The sequence below is a fragment of the Cydia splendana genome, chromosome Z (assembly GCF_910591565.1).
Source record: "Cydia splendana chromosome Z, ilCydSple1.2, whole genome shotgun sequence".
NCBI lineage: Eukaryota > Metazoa > Arthropoda > Insecta > Lepidoptera > Tortricidae > Cydia > Cydia splendana.
The window spans coordinates 26,489,445-26,513,528 of record NC_085987.1 but is presented as its reverse complement, the minus strand read 5'-3'; the positions used below and the strand labels follow the sequence as shown (position 1 = coordinate 26,513,528).

The 24,084-nt window shown below is 37.2% G+C and overlaps 1 protein-coding gene across 1 annotated transcript in view; it reads left to right on the top strand.

The window, feature by feature from the left end:
• The first annotated feature begins 927 nt into the window (after window positions 1-927).
• LOC134805094 (uncharacterized) overlaps window positions 928-24,084 on the top strand; it is a 91,562-nt gene continuing 68,405 nt past the window's right edge. Inside the window, exons 1-17 of the mRNA XM_063778384.1 lie at window positions 928-1,026; window positions 1,467-1,592; window positions 2,217-2,394; window positions 3,139-3,202; window positions 3,821-4,005; window positions 4,560-4,698; window positions 4,978-5,181; window positions 5,569-5,743; window positions 14,494-14,676; window positions 14,992-15,147; window positions 15,524-15,669; window positions 15,946-16,076; window positions 16,377-16,590; window positions 16,953-17,185; window positions 17,777-17,908; window positions 22,253-22,372; window positions 22,691-22,748. Coding sequence (XP_063634454.1) covers window positions 1,506-1,592; window positions 2,217-2,394; window positions 3,139-3,202; window positions 3,821-4,005; window positions 4,560-4,698; window positions 4,978-5,181; window positions 5,569-5,743; window positions 14,494-14,676; window positions 14,992-15,147; window positions 15,524-15,669; window positions 15,946-16,076; window positions 16,377-16,590; window positions 16,953-17,185; window positions 17,777-17,908; window positions 22,253-22,372; window positions 22,691-22,748 — 2,405 coding nt within the window. The 5' untranslated portion in view covers window positions 928-1,026; window positions 1,467-1,505. The remainder of the gene's footprint in view (window positions 1,027-1,466; window positions 1,593-2,216; window positions 2,395-3,138; window positions 3,203-3,820; window positions 4,006-4,559; window positions 4,699-4,977; window positions 5,182-5,568; window positions 5,744-14,493; window positions 14,677-14,991; window positions 15,148-15,523; window positions 15,670-15,945; window positions 16,077-16,376; window positions 16,591-16,952; window positions 17,186-17,776; window positions 17,909-22,252; window positions 22,373-22,690; window positions 22,749-24,084) is intronic.

Below are 24,084 nucleotides of genomic sequence, written 5' to 3'. Positions count from 1 at the left end.
ACGAGCAGTTGCGCTGGTGCAGATCCACTCTCTCGCCTTTGACCCCCTGCTGCCAATGGATCGGGTGACCGATACGACTGACTAGGGATGTAAGGTGCAGTGGTCGGCCGTATGTCACTAATAGTATCCTGACGTACGCCCGCTAAAGGCACACCACGAGTACCTTGCCTGACCGCTGTAGTTGCCGGTTGCGTTTGCCTATCGACGTTGCCCGCCTCCTACACCGACGAGGTCTTCATGTGCTAATGCGGGGGATCACCCGACTTAAAGCTATGTCCGCCAAAGGCGTTCATAACACCCTCCACTAGGTTTCGCCCACGGGTCGACGTGGTTTACCAGGGTGTGGCCGCTGCACACATAACAGCTACTTGGAGCCACTAGTGGAGATATTATGGAGAGTTGCAGACCAGGCAGCAACTGCCACCTGCAATCAGGCCGACCGGCAGTCCTGTAAAGGTACTACTGCTAACTACCCCAATACACCCCTATAGTATATAGTAGTCCACTATAGTATAGTAGTCCACTATATATATAGGCTATAGTAGTCCACTGCTGGACATAGCCCTCCCCTAAAGAGCGCCATAGCGCCCTGTCCTCAGCTTGCCGCATCCAGCATCTGCCTGCAGTCTTAAATATAAAATAATAAATAATAAAAAAAATATATAATAAGTAAATATATTATACTACTCTTTAATACATACCTACATATTCCATATTCTGAAGAAAGAAAAAGTGAAGCTGACTGTGAAGTTCCTTTAAGTTTAAGTTTAGTTCACAAACTACTAAGAAGATACTATTTTTAGTTTAATATAATGTAACTTGATAAATCATTAGGATGTGGATGTTTGTTTGGACGTCTGTAGAGCCCTATTATTTTATCCGTAAAATTTGACTCATCCAATTCGGAACATTCGGTGATTGTGATTATAAACGTCAAACGAATCGCAGAAGTCCAGCTGGCGCTTGATTTCTTGTGGTGTATTTATTTTGGTGTTTCAATTGGAGCCCTTAAATTTTAGTTCTTATGTAGGTATTATTCTCAAATAAAACACAAGATTATTGTTGCTCGTGCTAGATATTATAAGGAGCATATTATTTGCATGTGAGGCAAATTGTATATTTTGTATTGTTGTTAAACTTTGCGGCAGGCTGAGTTATGTTTGATAAATCACCAATCTCTGATTCATTTGAGTTAAAAATTAATATTGAAATACACAGAATATCCTGTATATTCTTTTCTTATTTTAGTAATACGATAAAGTTACTCTATGTATTTATATCAATTTTGTAAGAATGTCAAATTAGGTTCAAAATACATTTTAAATGCCCAATCATAGATTTACCTTTTTTCATAAATTAGTTATAGACTATACTTATTGGCAATATTATATCATATTTTGATCTTCATTACTTCTTTATGTTAGTGAGTTTTATTCTATGCAAAATAAAATTATTTTATGTAATAGCCACTGTGATCCTGAAATGTTGCCGCCGTAACATGCAAAATGTTTAAAATTGAGTCATATGTGACACCAATCCTGTTAAGCTATGTTGACAAATATGTACGAGACTTCAAGCCAGCTGATGCACAAGTAAGTGTAATAATATATATTTTTACGTAAATATTATACATAATTCATACCAGTATATCCAGTTTCTTCAAATCAGAAGAAAACAACAATATATTTGAAATACAAAACGCAGCATTTATTAAAAAAAAGTAATTAAAGCATATTTTATAACATAACTGAATTTGTGGAAGAGAAGAAATTATAACAAAAATTATTGTAATTTGTTATAAATACATTACTAGCAACCCCACCCCGCTTTGCACGGATTAAACAAAACCTTAACAAATTATACAGTTAAACCTTCCTCAAGAATCACTATATTGATAGGTGAGATCCGAATGAAAATTCATTAAGAAGTTTTAGAGTTTTTCGCAAACATATGGACATACAGACAGACAGACTTTGTTTCATAAGGTGTGGTGATAGTTATTGTAGTATTTGTTATAAGTAATGGGCGGACGACAGATGCAATATACGTCAAAATCATGTCAAACGATATACATAATGCTTCGTAATAAGACGTATATTGCATCCGTCATCTGCCCATTAGTTATAAGTTTAGATCACTCACTCACTCACAGAGTCAGTATTGCCTTATAAAGTACTTAATAGATATTGTAGGTATTGTATATTTCTGGCTGACAGGTATCCCTATGGGGTGGTGGTGTGGCCCTCCACAACTTGGTGCTCAAAGCAGATGTTTTGCAAAATGAGGTTGCATTGCCATTCACACTGGTATCAGGACGGATTCATGAACTACTTATACAAGTTCCCTGGACTAAGATAATGTCGGAGCCTATTGTGGTGACAATAGATACTATAGGTGAATTATTTTGCTTATAGTAGTTTTGCTTTTTATTTTTTGTATTTAAATTTTTAGCTGGCTATTGATAATTGTTTTGAACTATTTGTACCATTCAAAAAAACATACATATATCAATTTTATGCATGCATGACTATTATGTTATGACCAGGGATGTTGCGAATGCAGATTTTTTGACAAAAATTTTTTAGTATTTTTTTTTTAAATAAACGATAGTATTTGAGCAAGAATATAGGTGCGTTATATTTAATAAACAGTAACTTGGCCGACTTTTCTAGATCTAGACGATTTCGTTATAGGTAATGACGAAATTACCTAGCACTTACGCTGCCGCTAAGACGTTCCTGTAATGACTTGTTCGAGATCCGTATCCGCATAAGCTCCGCATCGATTTTATGCGGATGCGGATGTTGAAAATAATGCGGAAGTTCCGCGGTTACGGATGCGGATGTGCGCAACATCCCTGGTTATGACAACCTAAGTTAAGATTTTCTTATAAACCACACATAAATACATAGCTGGAATATACAAATAGTACAATACAATTATCAATAGCCAGTTTATTATCTAAATTACCTTTCTATTAGAAGAAAGTTTAGTTTTGAAATTTAAGACAAGTCTTCAACCAGTCCATATAAGTTCTTACCTACGGCCTCAGTTTAACAATAGACATATAATTTGATCAGTCAATGCATAACATTGTTTTCCTATTGTGTCTGGTTTCATGACATTTTCGTTTTTTAGAATGTGTTCTAAGTCTTCATCCGCCGGCAGCGTCTGAAGAAACACTTCCTACAGAGTCCCCCAGGTAAAATAAAACTATACCATAATGGTTAGTACAATAAATGTATGTTGTATGATGTAGGTAATTTACGAGTACGGTATGAGTTTATTGCAGGATCCCGTTTTAGTAGTGTAGGTGCTAATATAGTAACTTTCACACGAGGATTCTGTTTGCGGGTCCTGCATGCATACTACATCAAACTGGATCCTGTAAAAAACCGTACCCGCAAAAAACTGGACGTCAGTGGGAAACAGCTCTAAAGCATTATGTGCGATTGCCAAGTCATTATATGTATTAAAAATTCAAAATATCTAATATTGATACGGTTTTCACACCCCCTGGCACAGAATAAAATAACCGACTTGGTTTAACATTACATCTCAAAACTTTTTTGAAGTAGAAGAATTGCGATGCGAGACTTGCATCTTTTTATATGTAATGTTTTTGATCGGATATATGCTTACACTCGATCATAAGGTCAATAGACAAAAGTATATTGACTACTCGTAGTATATTGCCTAGCTAGACGTAAGGGTGTATTGTCCCTTTATCCGTATCAATACTTTAGATTTTAGATCAGAGTAGAATCACTATACAGTCTGTACTATGAAATGAACAGAATGAGCAAAACAAGTTTGGCAGGTCGACGGTGGTGGAAGCCCCGCCGGGCTACATGCAGGCGCTGGTGCGGCGCATCGTGAGCAACATCTCGCTGCGCGTTCACCACCTGATCGTCAAGTACGTGCAGGACGACATCGTGCTGTCGCTCAACGTGAAGCATCTGTGCGTCGAGAGCGCCGGCGCCGACTGGGCGCCTGCTTTTGCTGGTACGCATCTACAAACACCTACAGTCGCACCAAGCTAACTCTGCACACAAACATTGTGACTAAGTGTGAAAATGTCACCATAAATGTCCAATTTGTATGAAAATATAAAGTTTAATACAGCGCTTCTTCCGATCGTTCACGAAGTTATTGATTTCTGAGAATTCACTGAGTGATGAGTGCATGAGTCTTGGTTTCACACTGTAATATACCTAATTATAACCACAGCATAGAATATCAACACATCAAAAAAATCAGTTCCCTAGCATTCTCAGAATTATTTAAATAGTAAGCTCATAAGCGAGTAAAGTGAGCGACACTAGAGAAAATAGTGAAATGCTCTCTTTATAGTTGTAGTACTTATTCCACCAAAACCAAGTTTGAGGCACAAAAAGTGATGAAAGGGTGCCAAGTATAGCACAATAACAGACAAACTATTTTGTAGTTTTAATGCTATTTGGTACTACCTTGGCTGTTCCTACTTTGTCTAATCGCTAATACTTATTATTGAAGGCTAAAAACTACTCTACCTTTTTTACAATTTGATTGTATTTCAGACATCGATCAGAGTGAGCCAGTGGTGAGGCGGTTAATGCGGCTGGACGACTTAACGCTCTGCCTGGACCGGGCGGATTCCGATGGCAAAATACGGTTCTACCAAGAACCTTTGCTATACCGCTGCCAGCTGGACTTTAGGTATACTCAAGAACCTAATATTAGGCTTAATATCGACGTGATATTTATAGCACGACAACCAGAGGGTTCCGTACAACTGGAAATACAATATCCAAAAGACATGGACTGGACTTGCTTAAGTTCTTTATTTAATTATGTTTTTATTTATTATACGGGACGACTTACGGGAATAAAAATGCACACCCTGAATATTTCAACACTGTTATGGTCACTACCATGCTATATAATTTTATGAGCAAAAGCAAAGGCAATAATAAATACGGTACTTCTATTGTCCAGAATTCTCACCCGACTGGTTTCCGCCAACACCCGACGAGCGTCCTGCCTCACCGTCCAGCTGCGGTCGTCCAAGCTGGCGTGGGGAGTGACCAGCGAACAACTCACGCTGCTGCTGCGGCTGCTGCGAGAGCGCCAGAACCATGTTAACACCTCTCCGCCGCCGCCCAAACAGAATGCGATGAATTCAGTCGCACCACAGGGTATGTAATCGTTTTACATGTTGTAGCTGGATTGTCAACTTGGCTGTTTGAGGTTCAATCAACGTTTGTCCGAGTTGATTGACATTGGCTGACTATAATGTATATAATAAACGAGGAATAGTAGTTTCCTCTGACAAGTATGAAATTGTCTTAAAAGTATTCTACGTACGTGTACATAAATTTAAAAGGCTTTGTTTCAATCTCCATTATAGTTAGGTAAAATGTGATTGTTATCCTTACTAACACAGTGACTTAAACTCATTTGCAGAACATTTATTGACCGGAGCGTTATTTAAATCAATATCTGACGAATGATATATACCTAATACTTATGTAAAACGTGATTAGAATAATGAATTCAATTCTTTGTTTACTGTATCCGTGCAGGCAGTTCAACGTGTAACGTGGCGGAGCCGATCCGGACCGAGAGCTGGTCGGAGTGGGCATGGTCGTGGCTGCCCACGTGGATGGACAAGGAGGGCGGCGTGGAAGAGGCCACGATGCCTCCGACGCCCATCCCGGTCCTGTTCAGTGCCTACTTAGACCACGTGTCTTTAGTGTTTAAGGCAAGTCAATCTAATCGTATTTAAACTATCGTGAGTCATTCTAAGACCACCCCCAACCGGTTATCTCATCGCGTGCCCAACGCGCTGCACGGTGAGCCGCAGTATGCGGTGCGCGGCTACCGTGACCGCTACTCGTGCACTGTTAGTGCTTGAAAATAGAGATCTAGGCTCTTCGAAACATGCGCGAGTTAGTGAAACCGTAAATTAATGTAGGTAAAATCTATTTTGTTATGTAATAGTATCGGAAATTCAAGTTAATTAGGGAGATATTGTTATTATTATTGTCCTTGAAAAATATATACAGTGAAACTTGGTTAAGTGGGACCTGGATAAGTGAGAAACTTCTATAGCTGGGACTCATGGTGCGGTCCCGACACTTTAGCACTAAATTACCTCTGTTAGTGAGATAAAACGAACCTCTATAACTGGGATTAATAGTTGTTGTGATTTTATAGTCACATTTACCTCTATAATTGAGACAGAGAGTGTATTTTACCTCTTTTACTGAGACTATATTTATAAGATTACATTTTCCTAATTATTTTTCAGATTTTTATAGGAATTGACCTCTATATCTGAGATAACGTCAATCTATGACCTCTCTAACTTGGACTTTATTGATCAATTTCCGTATTCTTACAAACTCTTAGTCTATCCACAAATTCCGCATTTGCTTAATTGTGTCTATAACGACTTCAAGTTTGATTTAGTTACTTTATGTAGTTAAGACTATCGAAACGAAGGGGTCATCCATTAATTACATCACACGTTTAGGGGGAGGGAGGGGGTCAAGAAAATGTGACATGTTGTGACAAGGGGGAGGGGGAGTCATAAACTTTGTGACGTCACTTTAACTTCATCAGTAACCGAAAATGTATTAAAATTATTTTATATGCTAATTATCATTTAAATAACAAGGTTTTGAAACGATAATCGTTTTTATTCGTAAAATTTTATTTCTTAATCAGTTTTGGGTTATTAAATTACTAATATTGCTTTTGTCAAAAATATTTTGCTAAAATATTAAATAAATATTTGCCGATTTCGTTGAAGAAATGTAACGTCACACCAGGGGGGAGGGGTTTGCCAAATGTGACCAAGTGTGACAAGGAGGGGGGGAGGGGTAAAAAAACCTAGAAATTCGTGTGACGTAATTAATGGATGACCCCAAAGCTGAAATCTTGATAAATAACACGAATAAACAAATTTTCATTTAATAAATTTCTAAAACGCAATGAAGTCCATACCAAATTTAATTTAATTTTAAAATATCTATCCTTTGGAGAATCATTCAAAATAAATTCAAAGAAATATTTAAACAGACTTAAAAAATATTTAGGGGCAAAGATTACTTTATCTTACTAATTTTTAAAGATAATTACAAAATACCTTATTAACCACCTCTATAACTGTAACCCTCTGTAAATGAGACAGAAATTTATTTTCACCTCAGCAGCTCGAACAAGGGTACTTTGCTTCTTAAAAACAGTGAGCAAAATGGGATTTTGCTCACTGAGTGAGACAAAATGACATTCAAGTGACCTTTATAGTCAAATGTCATTTCAACATGCGGGGTCTAATACAAGTTCGAAATACTTGGGTTCTATTATCTCTGTCCCTTTCAATCAAATCAATCAAAAATCAAAAATATACTTTATTCATGTAGGCCTAGCAACAAGCTCTCATGAATCGTAATTAATCTTAATCTAATTATCAGAGCAATTTATTGATGTTAATATTATTCCATAATAAAATTGGATTATTATACATATCAAATTTAACACTAAGAATTTCACAAAAGGATCGTCAAACATTAAAAAGATTGTATAAAAAAATACTAGTCTAGAATTTCTAGAATAAAATCTAAATGTCAAAAAAAAAGCATAAGTAACAAAAGAAGTAGATAGTATTACATCGGAATATCCATTTCCTCATCAATAATCAAATATACCTAATAAATAAATAATCATTTCGAATAACAATTAATCCCACGTTGTAATATCATTCATGTAGTCTTGTGTGGTATAATAAGCTTTAGAAATAAGTTTACGCTTTACATAATTCTTAAATTTATTAATAGATAATTCAGTAATATGGTTTGGAAGTTTATTATAAAATCTTACACAATTACCCATGAATGATTTTTTAATTTTATGGAGCCGAGTGAAGGGCACTGCGAGCTTATGTTTATTTCTAGTATTAATATTATGAATTTCACAATTTTTCCTAAAATTCACTGTTAGCAAAAAGAAACAGACGAAAAAAAGTTCAAACGACATTCAACGGTATACTGACTGTTTATAATAGACCCCCGAAAAACTTCAGAACGCATCGTTCCAAACCACGTACGAGCTCCGTACGAGTATGAATTCTCAATAATTATTTAATAGGGAATATTAGGCAAAGCTCTGCGTAGGTGGCACCTTTGTGGCACATACAGTAAACAAACCACATTGACACATGGCCTACCGCGAAACAAGAAAATCGAAATTTCGTTATCTAATCTCTTTATCACTCTTGCATATTCGAGCGATGAAGAGGCAGATAGCTAAAATTCGATTTTCGCGTTTACCGGTAGGCCCTTGTTAACAAACCGCCTTGATGCATCAATGTCATATTTTATTGTCTGTGAAAACTTGTCAAAAAACAGTTTAAGGCACAGTATGTATAAGTTAGTCTATGAATTTACTGCGTCGGTAGTGCTGCACTCTGGCGGCAGAACATTGCAGTAATATCCCCTATTGAAATAAAGTTTAAAATTTGATAATAACTGACAATAATAACTGAGAGAGGGCGCCACCTCCGCCCGAGAACATACCAAAGTCGTACGGCCTATTTATATTGTAAATTAAAAATACATAAACATGTAGAACAATATTGAAAGTAGATAAAATAAGTGACTTAAGTTCAAAATATCGTGTACAAGTGTTATCAACGCGCATAACAAAGTATTAACAAAAAAAAAATAGTGAAACAATTGCAACTAAAACTTGATACAATAACGTCAAAATAAACTAGAGTGTAGTGTTGTGACTGAACTGGACAATTACGCATAGACCAAATGATATACCTTTCGTGCAAATAAAACCCTGTATTACGTGCATACAGTGATAAATAACTGCAAAGATAAGTAAAAGTGAAAACATTAGTACTGTTTTTTTTCTGTGTGTGGGTATTCATAATAAGTGTAATAACCGGCAATCCCATGCAACATAGTCTGCACACTACAAACATTCAGATAGACATTTTCGCCAAAGACTTTGAATGACACCGTGGCCCAGTGGTTCAATACCTTGCTTAATATACTAGCACGCTACGGTGGCCGTAGTTCGAATCTTGAGACTGACATTGAGATATACTTTTTGTGTTTTTTTTTAATAGTGACAAACTTTTTGCTTTTTTTTTGTTGTTTATTTTTATTTTTTTAATTGAATATATATTTTTTTTTTGCGACAACTTACAAGTGATAATTAGAACTAGCATATTGGAACTGCCAGTTTACCAATTTGAGGAATTACTTTACTTTATTTTCTCCTGACTGCATGAACATCATCTATTTTTCAAAATGAAAAAAATTCAAAAACCAGTTACTCAAAACCGAACAACGACAAGAAAAAATCTTAATGATATAATAAGCGAATATGAAAGACAAATCAAGGAAAAAGACAATGGTTTAAAAACCTACGAAATCCAAATCTGCATCCTAAAAGCAAAAGTTAATGAAAAAGAAGCTCTTATAAAAACTCTCTCAGAAGAACACGACCAAAATGCTATTCAATTTGAATCTATGTGCAAAGACAATCAAGTGCTTAAAAAACAACTCGCCGACGCGATGGCAAAAAATATCGATCTACAAAATGACATATTCAATATAACAGAAGACAATCAAACCTTAATTGATGAGCACGAAGAAATTGGAAACGTCAATAATTCTGTAATTTTACCACTGAAGCATCAACTGTCCCATGTTCAAAATGAATACAACGAACTGCAGGGAAGATTCTTAAAATTGGTAGAGGAAAGTACTGTTACAAAGAGTTCAGAAAAGATGTCTTGCACGATACCAAGCAATGCCAAAGGAAGTAGAATATATAGAAATCGCACTTTGTTTAGAAAAATCCGAAAACAACAAAGAAAAATAAAAAGCATTGGAAAAATTTTAAGAGCAACTGCAGCCGACAACGATCTCTTAAACAAAAAATTGGTTAACTTAGAAACTGTTCCGAATTTACCACCCCAAGCTAAGACCACTTCAAATGAGAAGCAGCGCAAAGGAGTGAAGGTTGTTATTTTTTCGGATAAAACTGGTCGCAAGCTTGGATCACATCTAGCAAACGAGAACGCGGATATAACTGCGACAAATAACTGCCATCCACATGCACCTCATTCACATATCCTAAAAAGTTATGAAAGCCAGACTGAGAACCTAGGTGCAAATGATGTTGCAGTGTTACTTCTGAGTGATTACAACACCGTCAAAGAATCCCTTACTGAGTACCTGAAACGCATTGGAGATATTATTTACAAGCAAAATCAACAGCAATACAAACTGCTAATCTGTGCTGTCCAATACGATGGCAACAACAATCAAGAAATTCTCAATCTAAATCAATGGCTGCTCCACATCGCAAATTCAAATAGAAACGTAAAATATTTAGACATCAACCATCTCAATCAGGATAACACTGAGCAAAGCGAACCGACAGGTTACTTAAGTAAAAAAACGATTGCTAGAACAATATCGGCGGCTTTCATGAATTTTGAGGGAACGTCAACACTTACCTTTATAAAAACAGATTTTGAATCTTACGATGATAAACACGAACTAGACTTGGATTTTCATCTAATGATCCGAACAGAGAGAGGACTTTAGTATTAGTACATGCTACCAGCCACAGCCAAAAGCAGCCTGACAGAAAACTATTGTGTACGTCCAACAAATCAACAAACGAAAGTGTATTAACTATTACTCATTCAAACGTTCAAAGTGTTAGAAATAAATTAGAAGATTTAGAATTAGTCGCTTCAAAAACTAACAGTGATGTCATTTGTCTTTCCGAAACGTGGCTTACAGATCAACAGTTGAATATGTTTAATGTAGAAAATTATGAAATTGGCGCTTCTTTCTGTAGAACAAAACGTAAACATGGCGGAGTGGCAATATTAATAAAAAAAGGTTTAAAATATCGAAAACGTAACGACATCAGTAAGCTATCATCAGAACTAAATTGTGAGTTGGCGGCAATCGAAATTAAGACACCTAAAATTGTCATCGTAGCTGTATATCGCGCACAATACGACTATAAAGTTTTTGAAGACATTATGTCCAAAGTGCTGACGAAATTATGTCATGAAAATAAATCAATAGTTTTAGCGGGTGATTTTAATTTGGATTTCCTAAAACACTCGAAAGATACGGTAAATTTTAAAACATTACTAAGAAACTACAAATGTAAAGCATTAATCGATAAGCCAACCCGTATCACTGAAGATAGTAAAACTTGTATTGATAATTTTATAGTAGCAAATTTTGTTAAAAAGTCAGTAGAAGGCAAAGTTTTGGAAGATAAAATATCAGATCACAATTTCATAGAATTAAAATATACATTTTCAGATTCAGCAAAGTGCAATAAAAGGTTAGACAATAAAATAAAAACTAGAGTTTTTAATGATGATGGCTGTAATTACTTTCACTTCCTGTTTAATAGCGATGTCACACTAAGAAACACAATATTGAGTTTAGAAAATGCAAACGAAAGAATGGATACACTTGTTTCAGCCATTAATTACTATTATAATATAGCTTTTCCCGAAAAACGTGTCACTGTAAAGCCCAGAAATGATACCTGGATCACAAAGGGTATTGCAACCTCAAGAGAGAATCTAAATAAAATGGAGATACTACAAGCACACTTTCCTGATGATCATAGGAAAAACCGGATTAAAGTGTACAAAAAGGTACTGAAAAAAGTAATGATTTGCTCTAAGAGGCTGGGAATCTCTGGACGAATACAGAACTCTAATAATATAGTCAAAGAAACATGGAAGGTTGTGAACGAACAGATAAACCGGTGTACTACAGGGAACTTGAATGAAATTGAAGAGGTATTAGATAATAATGGAAACAGCACAAAAGATCCTTCTAAGATGGCACAAATATTTAACGATTTTTATACTACAATAGCAGAAAAAATAACATGTAACTTAAAAGTTAGTGTAGAGGAATCCAAAAATTATCTAAATTCTGTTATGAAGCCAAACAACAAGATACATTTCGGACTTATAACACTAAAAGAACTTCACATGACAATAAACAAAATAAAAAACAAAACATCGAAAGACATACAAGCCATGGATACCAGAATATTGAAGATCATAAGATATAATGATAACATCATGGAATTACTGCTGACTGTCTTAAATAGTTGCATGGAGGAAGGGACATTCCCAGAAATACTGAAAACCGGCAGAGTCGTACCTATCTTTAAGAAAGGTAAATCAAATGACCCAAGCAACTACAGACCAGTGTGTGTACTACCTGTCTTCTCAAAGGTCTTAGAAGCGGTGCTAAAAACCAGAATAATGAAATTTTTTGAACACCACGATCTCTTCTCACACCACCAATACGGCTTCAGAACAGGGAAATCCACAGCCATGGTTATAAGAAGAGTCGTCGATTTTGCATTAGAGTCTATGGATGGGTCGCAGAAATGCGCAAGCATGTTTTGCGACCTATCTAAAGCTTTCGACTGTATACGGCATGATATTCTCATTCACAAACTACACCACTATGGTTTCGACGGCATAGCTTTAAAAATGATGGTCAGTTACATGCAGAATCGAATGCAAGTGGTTGAAGTTAGAAAAAATGTGTCATCCCCTGAAATGTGTAAAATAGGCGTACCGCAGGGATCAATTCTGGGCCCAGTATTATTCTTGATTTATGTCAATGACTTGCCTTCAAATATACCAGAATGGGCGCAGATCAGCCTTTTTGCAGATGACACACATATTGGAGTCAGACACAAAGATCAACCATCAATGGAAAGACACCTAAGATGCATCACAGACTTATTACACAAATGGTTTGAATGTAACGGCATTGTTTTAAATAAAAATAAAAGTACATTTGTAAGCTACAAGACACTTTCAAGAAAAACCAATGAAACAACCACCTTTGAGTACACTCACAATACATGTTTCTTAGGCTATGAAATTGACAGTCAACTAACACATAGCACGCATATTGACAAAGTTTGTAATAGATTAGCATCGGCTAATTACGCATTGTTGAAACTAAAGCCCCTAGTTAACCTAAAAACTTTAAAAACTGTATACTATGCTTATGTTCAAAGTGTACTAACTTATGCGATTACTATCTGGGGAAATGCAGTAGATATATACCGGGTATTGATTCTACAAAAACGCTCGATTAGAATAATATGCGGAGTAAATTGGCGCACATCTGCGAGGTCCTACTTTGTGAAGCTTGAAGTAATGACGGTCATATCATTGTTTATATACAACTCTGTGTTAGAAATTCACAAGAAAGCAAGTACTCTACTTAAGCGTTCGGATTGCCACAATTATAATACGAGAAACAATAGCAAACTAATACTTCCATCACTAAGATTAAAAAAGTGTCAAAAACAGGGAATTTTCATAAAAATAAAGCTATTTAATAAACTGCCCACAAATGTCACGGATTTACCTTTTAATTTATTCAAAAATACAGTCAAGACTTTTTTCCAAAACCATGCCTTCTATTCGATTACTGAATATTTATTATTAAAAAATATTTTAATTGACGCAAATTGTAAATAGATTTTTATTATTACTAAGCGTATTTACTTTGTAAATTCATACTCTTTAAGTATAATATTGTGAAATGCTGACTTACCATGTAATGATCATGTTACATTATGGTTAATAAACAAACTAAACAATAATACTATATTTTAGGTATTTTATTGTACAATTAAAATAATGAACTCAAAAAATACACAGATTATCACGCAAAATTAAATATTTTACTTTTAAGAATTTCTACTATAGTTGACGAATAGTACGTATCCGCAATTCGGACCGTATCTTACAAATTTTTTTTTTACAATAAAAAAAAAAGATTGAAGTGTCAGTTGATGTTCGTTATTTCCATATTATTTTACTGAAATTTATTATTAAGTTTTGTTTTGTGTTCGATTGCGGTAATTAAACTTAATTGTTTGTATATCTTAAGAAAACATGAGTGTATTAAGTGACGAAGAAGGATTACATTTTTCAAGTTGTCTGATAGGTATGTTCTCACTGCTAAGATGAAAAATTTTGTGTACTACACGAGATCAAAGTTATTTACATCTCGTGCGCTTTTGAGTCCCTTACTACGCTCAAGATTCTAAATTATATTATAAAATCTTTCGCTTGCACGGGACTCAAAATAAGCACTCGAAGAAATATCAAACTTTGATCTCTTGTTGTACAAATAACTATTGTACCTGGCTAACTGAGAGTCTGGGTAAGTGGAATACCTCTTTAAGTGAGACAAATCTGCTCGTCCCTTGAAGTCTCACTTATCCAAGTTTCACTGTATTTTGTCTTATAACAATCACAATGCACCGACTTGGCAGTCACTATACATGGTTATATTGATCGTATTATACTTGTCGTAGTACTTGCAAGACAACTTAGCGTAGTCGGAGTCTAATCGCGTTGAGAATGTTTATGGGAATAAGGATTACTGTTCTCTTCAGGTGATGGAGGCGGAGGGCAGCGCGCGCAAACGTGCCCGCGGCGTGATGGAGCTTAGCGCGTATCATGCGGCGGCGCGCGCGGCGCTGTGCGCGCCGACCACGTTGCGCGTGCGCGTTGGCGTGCGCCAGCTGCGCTTATTGTCACGCGGCAGGTGCATTTGCGGACACCAGAATCTTAACACAGTTAGTTCATTTTACTTGCGTTAAAACGCGGATATTACAGCGCTACGCGCATATATAGCGATCTCCCGCCGCGCCGGCATACCGGGGCGGCGTGCGGATCCACATCCAATGTGAAAACCACCAAAGAGTTGTATTCCGAAAATATATAAAAAAAAACGCCTCAAGCGCTATTTATTGTCCAATGCTGACCGTATCGACCACGACACATCTGTAAAAGAAGAACAAATAGCGGAGCGTTTATTCATAACCGATTCCAAAGGTTTTTGTAAAAAATATGTTTAGTACAATTAATTTAGTCGATATTTCTTTCTCTAGATTAATGACGAGCCTACAATATATTTGGAGAGGAGAAGTTCTGAAGACGACAAAGTGCCTTGGAGTTGGCCTGACAATTTTGAGACCTTGGATTGTAAGGTTGAGACTGCGGAAGCGGCGGAGGAGGTTTACAGTGAAACATCCGACCCAACAGAAGTGAGTATCTTGTCCAGGGTTGTGTATTAGAAATCGAATGGAAAAAAACCGGTTTGGAAATACATATGTTCAAAATATGCTACTTCTTCAAAATCTTGCGTTCAAAATATGCGAAATTTTGCTTTAAAGTATAAAACAGCTCAGCCATAATTTGTAATTGTAGTTTTGTAGCCGACAAAGGATATATTATGATTTTTGTGTTTTGTGATATTTTATTGTATTCTTATTATGCATGTTTCACTGTAGACTGGAAAGTACGGAGCCGAATTTGAAAAATGAAGTGTCAGTCGATATGTTTATATGACATACAAAATCCCAACTTTACAATGACTTATTGTTACAAAGTACAAAAGAAATACTTGTTATTTTCCACCAGTCTGCTGAGCTGAAATTGAGCAGCATAGAAGAGGACGAGCTGTGGCGGGCGCTGTCGCCCGTGATCCTGCTGCGGTACTCGCACACGCGCTCGCCGCCCGACGACACCAACCCGTACGAGAGCCCGCCTGTAGACTTCCAGTACAGGTAGGTTACAGAGGATATCCCGTCTCCGTCACACCGAGCAGCATAGATGAGTCACTACACGCATCGCCATTGGTACAGTTGTCCCTATGCTTAGGGGAAATGGTACGAATGCCGTCTCCTTTACCTTATGTAAGTTCAAAGTTACCGTTAGTTTTCTTTAAGGCCAATCTTTCAAATATCGTTTGTGCCGCTAAATCAACAATTTATAAAAAGGAAAACATAACTCTGGCGTTTGTGTCGCTTTGATTCACTTTCAGCGATTCATTCTGGTTTCAGCGATTGGCAAGAGGAGAACAAGTTGAGAATAATTCTGGAGCCAATGGACATTTATCTTGGAATGGGTCTTCTTCATCGGATATCAGCTATTCAACAAATTTTTCAAGATCTTCCGTCAATCCCAGTTACAGGTAAAAAAGTAATCATAATCAATAACGACAAAAAATTAACTTGCTAAAATGTCCATTAATTCTGATATCAATAAAATCTACACTACTCATTTTGTCTCTGACGCGTCATTGATATTATCATACATTAACACACTCAGTGCCAGTGACCCGACTAACGAGTCGGGTTCTCTGGTAGTAAGCGTTTTTTGCTACAAACGGGAAAAAAACGTGATATCGTCTCGTAGCGCGTATGTCGCTATGGGAGTGGATGTGACTATAACAATTGTAATACAATGTGATACCCTTGTGTTGTCCTCACAGATGTGCCTATGAGAACACTTACAGTAGAAGAATGTGAGGCGTTGGACGCCAATATACCTCAGCGTAGGACCTTCTTAGTGATACGGGGGTGCCGCCTACGAGTCCTTCCTTGGGATCATTCTCTGTCGGAAAAACAGACCTCACCATCGCTAGTGTTAGATGTTGAATCGCCAGAAGTGAAGCTGATTGTGTCGGGACCACTTTATCCACATAGGTAATATTATATACGTGTTTATAATTTTTGTTAGTGACGGTAATATTTTTTGTCATTTTTTGCAAAGGTTATCGTTACTAAAACAGGCTGTTACGAATGGACAGTCGCCGACCATCTCGATAGTGGCGTAGGCTGTGTGTCTTAAAATAAGGTTATTTACAAAAAACATTTTTATCATTGTATTGCTGTATGGCATATTGTATTGTATGCCTGGGAAATTATTAAACATATTTTATACAGAATATTTGAAGAACAGAATCTAGTTATCATATTTAATCATAAACGCAAATATAATGAAATACAATTACCGATGTTACTCGTTAACTTTAACTAACATACTATTATTTTCATGTGTGTATTAGAGTGTGTTCCGCGGCCTGCCAAATGCCCAAAGAAGAGGGTCCGCTCTGGCAAGGCGCGCGGCTGCACGTGACCGCCACGGTCGCCGCCGTCGAGGCGCGCCTGTGCCGGCTCTCGGACGGGCAGTCACGGCCCGTGGCGCGCGCCGACCTGCGCCTAGTGCTGCACCTACTGCTGCATCCCGAGATGTTCGCTAAGAAGGAGACTGTCCACACCAGCTACAATATCAATATACGTATGTTTTTTGCATAATCCTCGTAACCCTTTTTCAGGTCGGTTCTAAAACTGGAGTGAATGAATCTAATACGAGACAGGAAATATAAGGTCTTATGCTTAGAACGCACTGATATTAATTTCTTGTGGTTATGGAAGACTGAAGTCTTGCAAGTGCGTGCGCTTATAAAGCCATGCCACACGTTACACTTTTTGCGGCTCTGAAACCGTGGCGCAGTGCGTTCTAAGACTTACGAGAGATGTATGAAATCATAAATACTAGCATGTTGTTAATTCATTTCAATTCAAAATGTGGAATCTAACTTTAGGTTTGTAGAGTCTGCGCGGAAAGGCAAGAGTCGTGGAATGTGTGAGAACCACATTCTATGACTCTTCTCTTTCCGCACAGACTATGTTTAACAAGCGTACATATTACTACATACAATCTATTATGGATGCACTTGGCTCAATCAATGCTTATTATTATGTTTGAGTAATTTTGTTTATCAATTATACAAATTATTTATTGAAAATAGTATTCCATGTGTTTTATTTGTTATTATAATTTTGTGTGAAATGGAAGTTCCTGGTAGCATATAATTTAACATTGAAGATGAAATGAACACATGCGGATCTGCGGCGCGGCTGCAGGCGGCCTGGCACGTGCTGCAGTCGCTCATCGAGCAGCGGCCTTCTCATGTGCTGCGACACACTTTGCTAGTCAGAGACGCACTCAGCGACGAAGGTAGGTACCGATTTTTTTTAAATATAATCGTAAGTCTTAGGTTCACAATATTGTCGCCTAACCGAGCGAGGGTAGCTTGGTATAAAAATGGCAAAAAATAAAAGAAACGCTAATTTCATAGAATAAAATTACAAAAATTAAAGTGTATACCTGTTATTTAGCCACCATGTAGAAGCAACTTCCCTTCACATAGTGCACTGCCTTATGGGAATATAGTTCAGATTCGGAAACCGCTACCAACTTTTAGTATGTTGTTGGGCATGGTACGAGGGCTGCCTTTTAAGTTCTGTCGTTTGCAAACCTCCCGCGATTTTATAAAAAAAAAACTAGTATCATCGTAAAATATTTGAATTTAGAACTCGAAAACAAAAGAATGACTCGAGATCGGCCGAATCGTTTCAGAACAGCGTCGGTTCAAAGTTGACAAGTCAGTTGTGAAAATGGAAATTACGAAGGAAAATTTACGTGCGATCATTTTTTACAACTTCAAAAGAGGTTTAACGCGTCTTCAGTGCTTTGAAGAGTTGACTACTGTTTTTAATAATGAAGCACCATGCCTCCGCACTGTGGAACGTTGGTATTTAGAATTTCAACGTGGTTGCTCTAGTTTTAGTGATAGGCATCGTGAAGGTCGACCAAAAACAGCCGTGACTCAGGAGAACATTGATGCTGTACGGCAACTGATCGTCGAAGATCGCCATGCGACATACCGTGAGATAGAAGCTTCATTGGGTATTTCAGGGACCAGTGTTCAAAATATTTTGCATGACCACTTAGGCGTAAAAAAATTGATCTCACGCTGGATACCACATTTACTTAGTGAAGACCAAAAAACGGCTCGCGTTAGATGGTGTCGCAAAACTCTACGAAAATACAACCGAGGAAACTCTAAACACGTTTACGACATTATCAGTGGTGACGAGTCTTGGATATATGCCTACGATCCGGATTCTAAACAGCAGTCGACTGTTTGGGTATTCCAAGATGAGCCAAAACCGACCAAAGTAATACGCTCACGGAGCACTTCGAAAAAATGGTCGCCACGTTTGTAGCGAAAAGTGGCCACGTTGCCACCACCGTGCTAGAGGATCGTAAAACGGTCAATGCTGACTGGTATACCAATGTTTGTTTACCAGAAGTTATCAGCGAGTTCCGAAAAAACAACCCCCGACGTAGTATAGTACTGCACCACGATAATGCGAGCTCGCACACCGCTAGGCAGACAATTGAGTTTTTAAAAGAGCAAAACGTCGAAAATCTGGAACACCCGCCGTACAGTCCAGACTTAAGCCCGAATGACTTCTTCACTTTTCCAAAAATTAAGCAACGACTTCGTGGTCAACGGTACCGAACGCCTGAAGAAGCGGTTGAGGCATACAAAACGGCCATTTTGGAGACCCCGACTTCGGACTTTAATAAGTGTTTCGAAAACTGGTTCGATCGAATGAAAAAGTGTATTACGTATCACGGTGATTACTTTGAAAGACAATAAATACCAATTAACACTTATATTGTCTTTAGTTTTACCAAACGACAGAACTTAAAAGGCAGCCCTCGTATTGGGTCACCAAAACTGCCGGGAGACAGCGGCGCCGGCCATCTACTTCAGCGGAATGACGTCATCAATATGACTCCCGCCTCGTTGCGAATATTGCATATTGTACCCAAACTATGCATGGTACATAATCGTGTGGGGTATTGAATGAAAGCCAGTTAAATATGCTATATTTCATTTATACAGTGTGTACAAAAATATACAGTAGTTTGGAGCCATTTACAAAAGAATCAAAATGATGTAAAAAAATAATCGATTACTTGGGTTTTACAACCAAACCAAAAGTCGAACGTTAAAGCAATGTACTACAAAATTAAAGACAACATCTGAAGCCATACACTGATATCAATAAAATCAAAATTGGACCAAATATGTGGAAATTGTGCATCACAATGTAGGTATTTGCCAGTACAAATGCATTAAAGTAAAAAAAAAAAATTCGGCATTTTCAGGATAATCCGCGTAAGCTTCTAGTATGTTATTAGTAATATGACCTGGGTTCTAAAACTGCCGGGAGACCATCTCTATTGTCCCCCAGTGACGAATAATGACGTCATACAAATAATCACTGCCGAATTTCGTAAAATGTAAATTATAGCTATACTATGAGTCACACATACATGTGTGTAATGAAAGGTTATTAAATTTATTATCATTCACCTAAACATTGTTTGTAAAAAAATGTATGGTTTAAGAGCTAGAAACAAAGAAATACTACTTTTTATGGAAAAAGTAGATGTATATCAATTTTATAGCTAAACTAAAATCGTCAATAAAATGTTGCGTTTAATATTTAAAAAACCAGTTATTCGAATATACATCACAATTTAAATTTTAAATTTCCGATAAAAACTGTGGAAGTTGTGGAAAAAAAAACTAAAGCGCGCCAACAATTCTTCCTTAATGTGCTCATATTATGCCAAGAATAGTTCTAATTATCGAGTATTAAATGAATGAACATTACATAAAATACATGAAAACGACATTTTCGAATGGAACCTTAATTTAAAAAATATGAATTTGCTTGATAAGTAAGCAAAATACTGTTTCTTTAAGTACCTAATCTCCTCCTTTGAAAGTCGGTTAAAATGTGGCTTTTGTGACCTGGCGGCTTAGCACGGTCGCGTTTTTATCCCTTGTCACCATGCCTGTCACGTTCTAACAAGTATGTAAGTGCGAAAGGGACGCGCATAGTGATAGTCGATAAAAATGGAACCGTGCTGAGCCCGCTGGGCTACAAAGACAAATAAATGTACACCTCATTTATCAAAATCAGTTCAGTAGTTTCATGCAAACAGTACCTACACATGCACGCATAGATAGCAAATTCTGCCATAGTCGGGCAAATAATTAAAATTCAATAATTAGACCTTTACTATTATGGCCCGGCGTGGCTTGGCATCTAACGTTGAAACCCTCAGGCCGTAGATGTTAGCAGGCCTAGCGGGCCGACTTTTAACCGACTTTCAAAGGAGATTAGGTACTTAAAGAAACAGTATTTTGCTTACTAATCAAGGAAATTTTTTTTTTAATTAAGGTTCCATTCGAAAATGTCGTTTTCATGTATTTTATGTAATGTTCATTCATTTAATACTCGATAATTAGAACTATTCTTTGCATAATATGAGCGCATTAAGGTAGAATTGTTGGCGTGCTTTAGTTTTTTTTCCACAACTTCCACAGTTTTTATCGGAAATTTAAAATTTAAATTGTGATGTACTTATACATAGTTGAATAACTGGTTTTTTAAATATTATACGCATCATTTTATTGACGATTTTAGTTTAGCTATAAAATTGATATACATCTACTTTTTCCATAAAAAGTGGCATTTCTTTGTTTCTAGCTCTTAAACCATAATTTTTTTTACAATAATACAATGTTTAGGTGAATCATAATAAATTTAATAATCTTTCATTACATGTAACACACATGTATGTGTGACTCATAGTATAGCTATAATTTACATTTTACGAAATTCGGTAGTAATTATTTGTATGACGTAATTATTAGTCACTGGGGGACAATAGAGATGGTCTCCCGGCAGTTTTAGAACCCAGGTCATATTGCTAATAACATACTAGAAGCTTACGCGGATTATCCTGAAAATTACCAATTTGGATTTTTATAACTTTAATGCATTTGTACTGGCATTTTGATCCATAATTTCCACATATTTGGTCCAATTTTGATTTTATTAATGTCAGTGTATGGCTTCAGACGTCGTCTTGAATTTTGTAGTACATTGCTTTACGTCCGACTTTTGGTTCGGTTGTAAAACCCAAATAATCGTATTTTTTTTTTACATCTTTTTGATTCTTTTGTAAATGGCTCCAAACTACTGTATATTTTTGTACACACTGTATAAATGATATAGAGCATATTTAATTGGCTTTCATTCAATACCCCACACGATTATGTGCCATGCATAGTTTGGGTACAATATGCAATATTCGCAACGAGGCGGGAGTCATTTTGATGACGTCATTCCGCTGAAGTAGATGGCCGGCGCCGCTGTCTCCCGGCAGTTTTGGAGACCCAATTCCATGCCCAACAACATACTAAAAATTGGTAGCGGTTTCCGGATCTGAACTATCTCTTCGACCGTTTCCCATAAGGCATAGTACTAACATAAGATTTTCGCATTTACGACTTGTGTATGCCTTTACCCTCGACTTCTGTAATAAAATGATTCTTATGTACCCCGGGACATAAACTAAACAGAGTTTCTGCCGCATTTATAATTTTAAGCTGCTTAGTAGGGATACAACGATATGTGTTTGGCACAGAGTCGGTGGCGATCGACGCGACGATGGAGGACGTCTCGTTGCGCGGATTCATCACGAGGACGGTGAACACGCACATCGCCATGGTGCAGGCCGCGCGCGTCATGGCACTTTACTCGCCGAGTAAGTTGTCCTTTACATGTTTTCACTTTTTTTTCGTCTAAAGGGGCCCACTGATTAACAGTCCGCCGGACGGTATCGGCCTGTCAGTTGTTCGGAACTGTCAAAATTTTGTTCTAACTGACAGGCCGATACCGTCCGGCGGACTGTTAATCAGTGGGCCCCTTAACATCGTTGTTCATATTTACTAACTTGTAGAGTCCGGCTAAGCTAATTTTGCAATGGCATTCAGAGTTAGTTTGGTCAGACTCTGTACCAATGAAGTTTTTGAGCATGCAAAATGGCAATCTCAATTTTGATAATATTTTTGTTTGGACCTAGATGAAGGGAATGTTAAACAGGCATGGATATTCTCCGCTCCTGACTCGCAGACTACCACGTAAGTAAATTCTCGACTTATTTATAACTATTTAAGACTGACACTTTTAGTTTCACTTAGTACTTAAGTTAATGTTTATTAAAATGTGAGTTATGTAACCACACCGCTCTGGAATCGTCGCACCCTTTTGCCCTGACAGTATTGTACCATCATATGGTTGGGCGGTGATACAGTAGACTTTTTCTTAACACAAGCGTGTTAGTATGTATACAATGCAATGTATTAAGTGCATCTGTCAATCACAAACTAAAATGGGGTATGTATATATATATATATATAATGTCGAATACCGATGGTCCTAAAAGCGGTGGGCGCGTGGGGGTAGTACCTAGATGTATTACTTCACAGCTAAACCAGTATGCTACCATGCTACCAGTGCATGAAATAAACCTTAGGACTCGTTAACCATACTAGTGCCTACTATATTTCAGAACTAAATGATGAAAAGAACTAATTGCTATTAGAATGTTGGCTGGTTAAATTGAGAATGAAAAGATCACATGAAACCGTTCAAATCTTTATTCAAGTCAAGCTTTCCGGCTCCAGCCCTACGCCTCTAACATGAGAAGATTTAGCCCTATATGGGACCGGCAACAAACTCAGAGGGACAAATCTTTTCAAAACAACACATAACACATCCTTTCTTTATTTCACAAAAGTAAGCTTGTAATGAAACATAAGAAATCAAAATAACACTTGAAATGAAACACTTAGCTAAATGGTTAAACAACGCGGGAGTCTATAAGCTATCAGAATAATCCTTCAGGTATAAGCCTTCAGGAACGTGGCGAGTTAGGCACGAGGTTGGCTAACGAGTACGTCCGATCTCTAGCGCGGCCCGATCAAGAAGAACTACCAGCGGCGGAGCCTCTCCGCTCCCGCCTCAGTCAAGTTGGCAAACCTGCTCGACCAGTCTACCAACATAACACTTTAAACTCTCGCGTTTTGTCAGTCTACCAACATACCGACAAAAACGCCAACTCGTGCTTATGCTCACCCAAGAGAAACCTCTTGACTTTCCAAAGCCTTCTACCTGTCATTTTAGTTCAACAACACGCCAATAGTAGGCGTTACTCTCTACGCAACTTTATTTCAACAATGCGCCAATAGACGACGTTACTCTCTACGCAACTTTATTTATTTCGTTACAACCAAATAATACGTAGCTCAACATTGCTAATCGATTTTGTACAGGCGTCTAAAATAATGAACTATAACGCTGCAATACGTCTTTCTGGTGACAGGTTCCGACACCTGCGTGACCTTAGCCATTGAACAAACCCTGAAATCCCACGTAGGGTTACTTCTAAGAAATGCTCTAACGGTAATATTTTTT